Here is a 12,577-nt window from a genome sequence, read left to right as displayed (position 1 = left end):
GTGATAAGTCGGAAGCGTTCGCTTTGTGTACAACAGAGGAACGAACGTCACACAAGAGTTAGTTAATTTCAAACAAATACAGCGCTGGGCGCAAGCAATGATTAATACATTTTAATTATCGATTTGTTTCTTACACAAACCTTTTGATTTGCTTCAGAAGACATTTATTGATCGACTGGAGTCGTGTGGATTACTTTTATGTTGCCTAAACATGACTTTAGGACCGTCAAACAGCCAACAGACTGATGGCACCCATTTACTTGCATTGTATGAACAAACAGAGCTGAAATCTGCTGATAAAAATCTTTTTTGGGTGAACTATCCCTTTAATTTCTGCATAAAATACTTTTTTCATACTAAAAGTTGTGTGTAGAAATTAAAATAATTAAGATTAATAAATGCTGTAAAATGTTGTTAGTTCATGTTAACTCTTGTGTTAATGCTTACATACTTTATGAACAAACCAAACAATGAATATAGTATTTTAGATTTTGTAATAGTATTAACCAAAATTAATAAATGCTGTAAAAGTACTGTTTATTGTTAGATCATGTTAACGTTAACCTATACTAATAAACTTTCAACATTAAAGGTTATGTTAACATTAATGCATTATAAACAATCCTAACCATAAATATGGTATTTTAGCATTTTGTAATAATATTTTTATTTGTTTATAAAATTATTAATTGTTAGTTCATGATACCCAGTGTACTTACTAATGTTCACTAGAACCTTGTTTGTAAAGTTAACCAAAATACAAAAATAGATATTTTGTTTCAAGGAAATGAAGCCTACTTTTAGAAACATTAAGATATTTTCATTAAAATGTCAAAACTGTCATTTCCCCATTTTATGATTTTAATAAAACTGCGATATATACGGGGGGGGGGGGGGGGGAGATTACAGTGAATCACCATTTAGTAAATTTTGAGAATTGAGAAACGTAAAACATCTGGATGCATTACAGTAATGAAAATGTCAAAATGCAATAAAACAAAAAAGCAAAACAAATCAACGGTCCTAAAAAAAAAGGCTTCATTTGAATTTTTGTCTTGTGATTGTTGGGTGAAATGTAACCTAGACAAGCTTTTTTGAGATTCACCTGTGTTCAGTCGCCTGTACGCAAACGTTTCTCAAAGCCAAAATCCACATTTATCCGTAAAATTAAAAAAGGACAATTCTACACACTGAGAGGATGATATAGAAATAATTTTATTCAAGAGTGCAAGTATACTCTAAAAACAAAAACGTATTTGCCTTGCACGTTACAGCGCTTGGTAGCGAAGCGCACACATGCACACGCATCTCGTTTATGCAGTTTAGTGTTCCACAAGTCAGCTGGTTCTTTAGAAACTCATTAGCATAAACGACAGTGCACACAAAACAAAAGAAAAAAAGCTAACAATAATTAAAATATGAACCCTCATATATTTCAGTCACAGTTACGCCCACGGATGTTGTTACTCCAGCGAAAATATATTGAATTTATAAATGTATTCAGTAGCACTTAATAAGGTTGTACAAGTTAGCATTAGTTAATACAATATTTAACGTTAACTAACAGTGACCAATAATTTAACAGCATTTATTAACCTTGGTTAATATTAATTGCTACACATACTAATACATTTATAATTTATCCAAGATTAATAAATGCTGTAAAATGACTGTTTATTGTTAACGATACCAATACATGTGCTAATATTAACGTATAGAACCTTACTGTAAAGTGCTACAATGTTTCTTTTAGCAAGCTTGCTGTGTTGTTTATTATGCTTGGGTTGGTTCACAGTTTTCTTTACTTAAGTCTCAGTATGTTGGCACTGTTATGTTATGTGGACGGTTTATAATCGCAAGCATTACACATTTTATATATTCAGAGAAAACAAAGAATTTGTGCGAGCAGAAAAAGAAATCGACTGCGAGTACGCCCTAGGGAAACAAAGTAGCAGTTTCTTTCCTACTGGATAAAATGGTAAATGCAAAGAAGTGAACCGGGCTGATTGAAAGGGTCCTCACTAAACAAAGTCTGTAAAATCATCCACAGTGGATACTAATCTCTTCCTCTGGCCAGCGTCCGGGTTTGAAGCAGAACCGGAGGGCTGGTGGGCGGGTTTATTCTGCATGGGGCCGTGGCTCTGCGTCAGAGAGATTCCGTGGGAAGGGCGCGACTGAATTTCCTCCTGAGCCTATGGATGGAGAGGTGGAGAGAGAGAAAGAAGAGAAAGATTAATTACTTCTTTTCCAAAACCAGCTGTATACTAAACAACATTTTAGTCAACACAAAACACTGATTGCAACCCATTTTACATCCATGACGTGACATTTCTAAGTAATACAAGATATAGAATGAGAAAAAAAAAACGTGAACGTAAGCGAAGACTTCACTGTAATCGATCTGGGAAAGTTCAAAATAACTGAATTAAATGCACAATAATGAGATGCCTTGCTACTTAAACAAAAAAACCATTATCTTGTAAATCTTACAAACATGGTGTGAAAATAACAGGAAGACAGGTGAAAACGGCTCTTTTACCCGAGTCCTGATCCTCTTGATGTGTCTCAGTCTCGCCAGCCATTTTGAAGCGTACGCGTCGGACGGGTTTGCCCTGCACTGGTGCACCAGTGACGCCATCTTTACAACACAAGAAACCAGACACAACAGTTAGTGAAGGGCTGAAATCAAGACCGGGTGTGTGTTTTTTGCACTCTGCATATGTTATAGTCTCACCCCTTCATTTCTGTGTGTTTGTTCTGCATTGTGGCTGACTTATAAAATATATTTGACAATTAAAAAAAAAAAATTGCACTGTTTTTTAGTCTTTCCCATTCATTTCCTATGGTCGGTCAATTTTGACCTCTAACAGTAAAGGTGTTGCTTTTTTTTTTTTACGACCACTTAGACTTATCAAACAAGTCCAAAAATTTGTGTTCAGATAGCAAGTGAAGTCACCAAGTCTTATACTGCTCAGATCTGATCAAAAAATGACCAAGCAGTATAGGACGGTTAATAAAAATACTCAAAATATATATATTTTTTGTGTGTAAACAGCCTTGATGTTCCTTGGTAACCATGGCAATTGCAGATTAATAATCCACTCAAAATGGTCTTAATTCTTAAGACAAACTCTTTGTCTGAAATTGATGTGTTTCTCCTCGCCTGATGGCAATTTTGTGCCTTGTTGTGCAAATTGTAGGGCAAGTCAGTGGGTTGTGGTTTCCAGCAGCCTGCTGTGATTTATAGGGTCTCAGAGGAAACTGCGGGCATATGAGTCATAAGAAGAAGCCTTATTACGCAGTCTGCACTTATCACAGTAGGTAGGGAGAGTTACGGGCTCCACTACCCGAGAAAGAAGCACATTTATGCTGAACAGACTGTGTGATGAGTGTACTGAAATATGAATGCGAAGTTTGTGGTTTACATCACACGTTTTCTTTGTTCTTTCTGACATTACAATGGCATGAACTTTAAAATCAGAATTAGACTTAAGCAGATCGAGAAATGACAGAGAGAGAGAGCAAGAAAAAAAATTGGCTGACACAGAGGTAGCTCAAAAACTCACATTGGCATGCAGTGCCATCTGTCTTACGAGCAGTGGAAGATTCCGGTCGGATACGATCTTTGCCACACTGGTGTCAACCAAACCCTCCAGATCTGAAAGAGAGAAGTTATAGCATATGGTAGTTAAAGCATTATAAAATCTCTTCCTGAACACTAGGAGTTGTCACAATACCAACATTTCAGTAGTCGATAGCCGAATATAACAATTTCAGTTTTAATTATAATTGGAATTAAAACCACTACAGTCCAATGAAAAATGCTTAAGAGACAATGGACACTGGCAAGAGGCACATAATGGGGATCTTCACCTGATAGTAAACTTGTGTAAACCTGGCATGTCCTTTTAAGAAAAAAATAACAGTACAAATATCTGAAAGAAATCAGGTAATTTCAGCAGAACTTTAAGGTATTATAAGGAGTTTTTGAATCACCTTTCCGGCATTGCAGTGTAACCAGGTTACTTTCATAGTCCAGAGGCTTTATCAACACCTCCACAAAGTTGAACTGGCCCTAATTGTATAAAAATGACACAAAAGATAAAATAAAAAAAGTACTTTAGAAAGAAAGCATACACCACAAAAATGAAATGAAACTGACTTTCTCTCACCTTGATAGTACCCAGTTTATATTCCTCCCCCGAGTCGTTGTAAACCACCACCACAAAGTCGTTGCCAATGTGGCGTTTCTTATTGCAACAACCTTTGTCACTCTCTCGGTTGGGCATGAGAGTGGCTATGTGGAAAATTGCTGCAGGGAAAACAGAACTACTGCATTAGTCAAACACTTCGGCATTTATCTCCAAACATGTTTCAAACTCATAGGACTTTCTTCTGTGGAACACAAAAAGAGAAGCTGAGCAGAATCTCCAAGCTATACTGTTCCATATTTTAATATAGTCCCCATTCACTTTCATTTTATGAAAATAGCAGGTTATGTGTTCCACAGAAGAAAAAAATAATTCTGACAAAAACATGAAGGTGAGTAATTGACGATGCAATTGACAAGGGCAGCTTGTGGCACCTTGCATGATATCATCATGCCAGCAGTAGGTGAACTCGCCGTCATCCCCATACTGGTCAAGTCCACCTAAGAATATCTGGTCTGGGTCGCAGTCCTTCAGATGGATTAGTTTGCCCAGTCCCGTAAGGAATTGAGCATAACGGTTGGACCCATACTCATTTGAAAGGATCGACACCTCGTTATTGGCCTGATAATAAACAGCAATATATAAAAAAAGGGTTCCTACATCAAACATTTCTCAACAATGTACTGCAAAGAGAAATCTGACTATACCTGACCAGACCCCACAAACACCACGCCAATCTTATGAGTGTCGTACGGAGGCATCTGGTCCAAGACCTTTAGAGCACGGTCTATCAACTGTGAAGGAAAGAGGACATGCAAATGCACTGTAAGTCACTTTGGATAAAAGTGTCTGCCAAATGCAAAAATGTAAATACAAATATTTCACCAGGAATAAGATTTATTGTTATTCACAAGATTTGAATTTGGAGACACAATGTATGCGCTGATGGGACATGTTTCCATATAGTTGCATTTTTCTTTGCATGCCCTCACTTAAATTCAGAGAACACTTGATCATCTAAACAAAATATGCATTGAAGATGTGTGCCGATAACCAACAGTTCCACAAACCAACTATTGGCACAGACTAATCAGTAAAAACGATGTATCGTCTACCTCTACAATAGAGGCCAACAAAAAGTGGTGAATCTCACAAAGAAATGCTCGGGTCATATTTCCTCCTCAAAACCAAAAGGAAGAAATAAATTATATTTTGCATAAAGCAAATGAAACCTATTATAGGACCATTAATTTTACAATGCATTTTTTGCATTGTAAAATTATTTCTTACAATAATTAAACACATTGCATTGTAATGCAGAAAAAAAGTGCGATGACTATATTGTCATGACTATAACACTGTAATGAAAATCATCCACTTCAGAATTTATTTATTTTTAACCTGTGTAAATTAAATGTAATTACAACAAATACTACCATGTTGTGTGCTTACAACTATACCTAACAAATGTACTTTACAATGTAAATACTATATCATTTAGAATTTTTTGTTATACGGAGCCCCGTACATGACTTGCAGGGAAAAAATTGTATATCATGGCCATCAATTAAGAAATGTTTCCCACGACTTAATACATGAACACGTTTTAATAATTTGCTCCCTTGTTTTAGTTAAATCGTTGCCACATTTTATCAATTCATTCCCCTGTTTTAGTTAAATAGTCACCACGTTACTATTATTTCGAGCCCTCGTTTTAATTAAATGTGACCAGTTCGTTCGTTCGTTCATTTATTACTCTTGCTGCCCCCTTGTGAAACGTTTCTCAAAAGCATCGTTATATAAGTAAAAACTTTTGTAAATTAATGAAAGCTTTGAACTGCTCTTAGTCCATTAAACGTACACTGCTGTTCAAAAGTTTGGGGTCACTTACTCATTCTTCTTTACTATTATTCTAAAACATGAAGAAAAAAATAATCCAAATCCAAAATAAATCAGAACTGTGTTATATTTTAGCATCTTCAAAGTAGTCACCCTTTGCCTAAAATTTGCAGAAACTTATTCTTGACATTTTCTCCACCAACTTCTTGAGGTATCACCCTGGGATGCTTTTAAACAGTATTGAAGGAGTTCCCATCTATGTTGGGCACTTATTGGCTGCTTTTCTTTATTATTCGGACCAAGTCAACCATTTCAAAAACTTGATATATATATATATATATATATATATATATAAAAATTTCGCTTTTTAATGAAATAAATGAATATGTTGGCACAATTATATTTTTGTCTACAAAACTAATTTCAAACATTTAAGCATACGACTTCAGATCAAAAGATTTTTAAGATCATGAGAAACATTTCAGTCAAGTGACCCCAATCTTTTGAACGGCAGTGTATCTTTCTGGCATCTTTCACTGTTTATCAAAGACAATGGGACATTTAATCAAATTTATAAATTATATAATTGGAAAGCCATTGTAAATTATTTCAGAGGATAAAAAAAAGTGTTGAAAAAAAAAAAATCGCTATGAAATCAATAGGCAGTCTCTGCTGTCGGAGCATACAACGTGACTGGTAATCTACAAGACACGTAATTCACGGGTTATATTAGCCTTCTTTGATAAACATAATTGTAATGGCAACAGAAAGATGATATGCTCTTATTAAACAGATTATTTAAGAAGACATATGTGAGTAATGTGACCATGCAGTTTAAAATTTAAATAAATATGCCTAAATAAATGATTAACATATTGTTAACAAAAAGAGATTAGAGTGAGAGCATGCAATGAATTTCCTCCATCTCTTCCTCCTCCTCTTCTTCCTTCCTTCCTTCCTTCAATGGCTGGTTCAAATTGGCTCGCCTATAGTCTTTTTACAAGGCAGGTCTTTTTACAACTCTAACCAGATGATCTATTAATATTTAGATAGGTTGAAGTCATTAAAACTCTTTTTCTTTTTTTAACCACTCCACAGATTTAATATAAGCAAACTATAGTTTTGGCAAGTCGTTTAGGACATCTACTTTGTTCATGACATGAGTAGTTTTTCCAACAATTGTTTACAGGCAGATTGTTTCAATTTTAATTGACTATATCACAATTCCAGTGGGTCAGAAGTTTACATACACTAAGTTAACTGTGCCTTTAAGTAGCTTGGAAAATTCCAGAAAATGATGTCAAGCCTTTAGACAATTAGCTTCTGATAGGCTAATTGGAGTCAAATGGAGGTGTACCTGTGAATGTATTTTAAGGCTTACCTTCAAACTCAGTGCCTCTTTGCTTGACATCATGGGAAAATCAAAAGACATCAGCCAAGTCCTCAGAAAAAAAATTGTGGACCTCCACAAGTCTGGTTCATCCTTGGGAGCAATTTCTGAATGCCTGAAGGTACCACGCTTCATCTGTACAAACAATGGTATGCAAGTATAAACACCATGGGACCACGAAGCTGTCATGCCGCTCAGGAAGGAGATGCATTCTGTCTCCTAGAGATTAATGTAGATTGGTGCGAAAAGTGCAAATCAATCCCCGAACAACAGCAAATGACCTTGTGAAGATGCTGGAGGAAACAGGTAGACAAGTATCTATATCCACAGTAAAACGAGTCCAATATCGACATAACCTGAAAGGCTGCTCATCAAGGAAGAAGCCACTGCTCCAAAACCACCATAAAAAAGCCTGACTACAGTTTGCAAGTACACATGGGGTTAAAGATATTACTTTCTGGAGAAATTTCCTCTGGTCTGATGAAAATAAAACTGAACTGGCCATAATGACCACTGTTATGTTTGGAGGAAAAATGGTGAGGCTTGCAAGCTGAAGAACACCATCCCAACCGTGAAGCATGGGGGTGGCAGCATCATGTTGTAGGGGTGCTTTGCTGCAGGAGGGACTGGTGCACTTCACAAAATAGATGGCATCATGAGGAAGGAAAATTATGTGGATATATTGAAGCAATATCTCAAGACATCAGTTAGGAAGTTAAAGCTTGGTCGCAAACAGGTCCTCCAAATGGACAATAACCACAAGCATACCTCCAAGTTGTAGCAAAATGGCTTAAGGACAACAAAGTCAAGATATTGGAGTGACCATCACAAAGCCCTGACCTCAATCCGATAGAAAATTTGTGGGCAGAACAGAAAAAGCGTGTGCGAACAAGGAGGCCTACAAACCTGACTCAGTTACACCAGTTCTGTCTGGAGGAATGGGCCAAATTTCCAGCAACTTATTGTGAGAAGCTTGTGGAAGGCTACCCAAAATGTTTGACCCAAGTTAAACCATTTAAAGGCAATGCTACCAAAAACTAACAAAGTATATGTAAACTTCTGACCCACTGGGAATGTAATGAAAGAAATAAAAGCTGAAATAAATAATTCTCTCTACTATTATCCTGACATTTCACATTCTTAAAATAGTGATCCTATCTGACCTAAGACAGGGAATGTTTTCTATGATTAAATTACAGGAATTGTGAAATAACTGAGTTTAAATGTATTTGGCTAATGTGTATGTAAACTTCTGACTTCAACTGTAGGTCTATGAGTAGTTATATGAGTAATACTGATGCCCATCATCCTGTTCTGATTGCATTTGTTCAGTTTCCAGCCAAAGTAACAAAACTTCAGGCTACGTGAGAACCCCTTATGATTCACATCATGTACATTCAAGTTCCATGCATTTATTGCATCACTTACATTAATCTCTATGAAGCCATCATTATTTCTTTAAGTTATGTAATAGTTAATACATTTTGGCGCCTCGACAAGGTTACAAACAACTTCCATGTTTTTCAGTATTTCCACAATATTTTCATTTTGAGAAGACAAACACCTGGACATACTGGCCAAAGTGATCAGCACCTTTGGACTGGACAGCTCCTGTAACAAAGCACTTAAATTCTACTTTATAACAAGCGATCTACATGCTGGTTTGAGAAACAGGTGTTACTCCATCATAAAATAACGAGCAACATTAGTTAAGTTGATTGTAAAAGCTTAAGTTGCAACATTATTGGAAAACCCAGCCTCTGTCCATAACAGCAGCCATAGATGTCTCTTCATTTCACTGTAAAATGACGATGGATTCGGGAACGGATTAATAAAACTTGGCCACGATTTAACAAAAACAAGAGAACCAATTAATCAAAGTGCTCACGTATTAAGTCATGGGAACGATTTCTTAATTCGCGGCCATGGATTTACAACTTTCTTTCTCCGCAAGTCATGTGTGGGGCTTCGTAGTTTTATTACACTAATGAGAATGAGATCTTTTTGTGTGTCAGTCATGAAAAGGGAATGATGTTTTTTTTTTTATTCTACGGCAATGAGAATTACAAACTTAGCAAATTGTCATCTCACCTGCGATTTGGGCAGTAGGAGGGGCTTGTTGGCTTCATTGCCGAAGAAGGGCGAGTGGTACAGCTGCAGGAAGACAAAGCTGCAGACAGGAAGGGGAGGAGCAAATGTTACATCACCACAGAACACTGATCTCTGATTGCACAGCCACTAGAATACTAGAATTTTACACTTTATGTAATATTTTTATGTATATATTGTTTATGATTATAGAGGATATGGAGGCTATTGCATGGTCTCAAAAAGACTTTGAATATGTGCATGAGTCCTTTGGAAGCTCAACAGCCACTGCACACTTTTACTTTTATTGTATGGGAAAAAAGAAGCATTCTTTTGTTTCACGGAGCAAACCTTATATGTCTTTTCCTTAAGAGTATAATCCAAAAAAAAAAAGTGTGTTCTGAAAGTACAAAGAAGTGACAGTCCCCCCCTGGAGACGAGAGTTAGAATCCAGGGTGTGCTGAGTGACTCCAACCAGGTCTCCTAAGCAACCAAATTGGCCTGGTTGCTAGGGAGGGTAGAGTCACATGGGGTAACCTCCTCATGGTCGCGATTAGAGGTTCTCGCTCTCAATGGGGCGTGTGGTAAGTTGTGCGTGGATCGTGGAGAGTAGCATGAGCCTCCACATGCTGGGAGTCTCCGCGGTGTCATGCACAACAGCCACGTGATAAGATGCACGGATTGACTGTCTCAGAAGTGTTGGCAACTGAGACTTGTCCTCCGCCACCCGGACAGATGTGAGTAACCACGCCACCACGAGGACCTACTAAGTACTGAGAATTGGGCATTCCAAATTGGGGAGAAAAGGGGATAAAAAAAAAAAAAAATTTTTACAAGAAGCAACTGTTCCTATTAGGACATTATTGTGGCTTTATGCAAAAAGACTGGCCTACTATTGAAAATTTTACAATCTGTATTCAATAGTATAATGGGCCTCTAAACTGCTATTAAAAAAAGAAAGATAAAAGCCATTATTGTCCGACTGAATCTCTTCTAACAAGCCAGATAACAAGGCAATTCCTCTTTTCCACAACCCAATGATGCAGTAGGGCTCATAAGTTTAATTCAGTAGGTTTCCTGGGCTTCCATCTATAAATAGACCTGAAAGCCTTAAGATCTTGCGACTCTATCAGTGAATTGGTGTGAACCTCACAAAGATGGATGGGAGTAATTTTGCAGTAATTATCATTCAAGACAACAATTTGAAACTGCTCAACGCAAAAGAGTGCCTCGGTTCGGGAAATAAGAAGAATGACAGATACAGGCAAGATGATTTAACATCTACGGGGAAAGATGATTACACTAATAAAGAAGAATGAAGCTTTCCAGTCATATTATTCTGAGTATGATGCTTTTGTTTTTTCTTGAAAATGGAACACTTGCTGAGGTGTGTTCAAAGAACTGACATATACATTAGAGTCTGTAGGGAGTAATCACTGCTTAGTGTAGGCAAACATTTACAGCATCCATTCCACAAGTGATTGGTTGACACAGCATCAGGAAAATTTGATAGTATTAAACAGCAGTGGATGAAGCTTTGTGGTTAATGAATGAATGAGCACCCCCTGCTGGCTTCCCTAATATCTCTCCCATCAGCAACCTTAGTTTTCCCCAGGAGGTCTCCCATTAAGGTACTGACCAGGCTCAACCCTCCTTAGCTTCAGTGGGCAACCAGTCTTGAGCTACAGGGTCATATGGCTGCTGGCACTTCAGGGGGGTAATAAACTTTGACCTGGAACCAACATGCCCTTGAGCAAGAAATTTTTCCCTGGGATATTAGATAAGTAGGGTTCTGTTCCAAAACGGACTAAGCTGCCTTGGTTGTCTGCCTTCTAAGGAAGGATCATAACTAAAATTGAACCAAATTAGCGACAAATTTGGAATACCATGCATAGACAGCAAGCATCGCAATACATTTATAAGTATAAACATGCATAGCAGACAAAAATGCTAGGTAAAATGGCACATTTCTAATAAAACTATTTTGTATCAATACATGAAAATGGATCACTTGCTAAGGTGGATTCAAATTGATAACGTTCAAAGAATTGTGACCAAGTACTGAAACCAAGATTCAGGCTAGTATTAAAGTAATAACTGTACCACACAGTAACTCAGATTACTGCTTTTTTTAAGAAAAGGAGGGACAATTTGAAATAAATTTTTGTGGTAATCATAAACATTATGCCACAAATGCTGTCGATTGAGCTTAGCTTTTATTGAACCCGGAAAAAAATATTCTTTAACACTTTGGGCTAGTAATGAAATGTAACCAATGCGCCCTTAAACAATCAATTTTACTTCAGGCTATAAGGGCTTTCCCTGCAAATGGTGTACTTCAAGGCTGATCCACAACCTAATGAGCTGCCTTTCTGTCTACTGCCTACATAGGGTGCTGTCTTAGAAGGCAACTGCCTAACTGAAATGGAACCTCATAAGTAACTGATCTGGAACACTATTTAGGCAGCTACTCGATGCATTATGCAATAGCACTGCTGACATGAAGCGCCCAAGAGCCTACCGTTTGGAAAAGTTTTAACTTCACAAAGGGGCCTCTGATGCTTTAAAATGCTGCATATGTAGGCAGCAATCTAGGAACAGAGCTTAGGTCACTTTAATGAAAAACACCTGCTAAAAACTAGATATAACCCAAAATCTTTCCAAAAGATGATGATGCAACACTTTATCATCTGTACATGCCTAAACTGCATTTCTAGTGATTTTATAACTTTGAAATTCCTACATTAGTCATTACCTAATGACATGAGTTTTGAACCCAATTGTGAAATTGGATTGGAGTAATTAATGAGGCTTCTATAGTGAAAAATGACTTATGCTGTCTATACTGTGATCTAAAGGAGTAGGCACTGTTTTGTTTTTTTGCTCATAATTTATACTACTTTCATTATATTTCACCCCAGTTGCCCCTATTTGGCAAGTTACAATATAAAAATATTTAATGTCACCCTCATCTTGGCCTACGTGTTAATCCAATCTTGAATTTGATAAGTTTTTTAGAAAGAATGGATTTTTAAATCATGCTAACAGATCAATGCATTTCATTTATGTTTTTCGTATGGCTATTTACTGTTCTGGTCCAAAGACGTGT

At 36.9% G+C, this 12,577-nt stretch overlaps 1 protein-coding gene across 1 annotated transcript in view; it reads right to left on the bottom strand.

Moving 5' to 3' along the window:
• Positions 1-1,197: 1,197 nt before the first annotated feature.
• The window catches only part of tsc2 (TSC complex subunit 2), a 63,451-nt gene continuing 52,071 nt past the window's right edge, over positions 1,198-12,577 (bottom strand). The window contains exons 35-42 of the mRNA XM_051705746.1: positions 9,472-9,550; positions 4,859-4,945; positions 4,586-4,772; positions 4,173-4,312; positions 3,997-4,075; positions 3,567-3,658; positions 2,540-2,638; positions 1,198-2,192 (exon numbers count right to left, since the gene is read on the bottom strand). Coding sequence (XP_051561706.1) covers positions 2,022-2,192; positions 2,540-2,638; positions 3,567-3,658; positions 3,997-4,075; positions 4,173-4,312; positions 4,586-4,772; positions 4,859-4,945; positions 9,472-9,550 — 934 coding nt within the window. The 3' untranslated portion in view covers positions 1,198-2,021. The remainder of the gene's footprint in view (positions 2,193-2,539; positions 2,639-3,566; positions 3,659-3,996; positions 4,076-4,172; positions 4,313-4,585; positions 4,773-4,858; positions 4,946-9,471; positions 9,551-12,577) is intronic.

Source organism: Myxocyprinus asiaticus, chromosome 8 (assembly GCF_019703515.2).
Source record: "Myxocyprinus asiaticus isolate MX2 ecotype Aquarium Trade chromosome 8, UBuf_Myxa_2, whole genome shotgun sequence".
Classification (NCBI taxonomy): Eukaryota; Metazoa; Chordata; class Actinopteri; order Cypriniformes; family Catostomidae; genus Myxocyprinus; species Myxocyprinus asiaticus.
The sequence above is the reverse complement of the archived record's forward strand: the minus strand, read 5'-3'. Positions and strand labels throughout refer to the sequence as shown.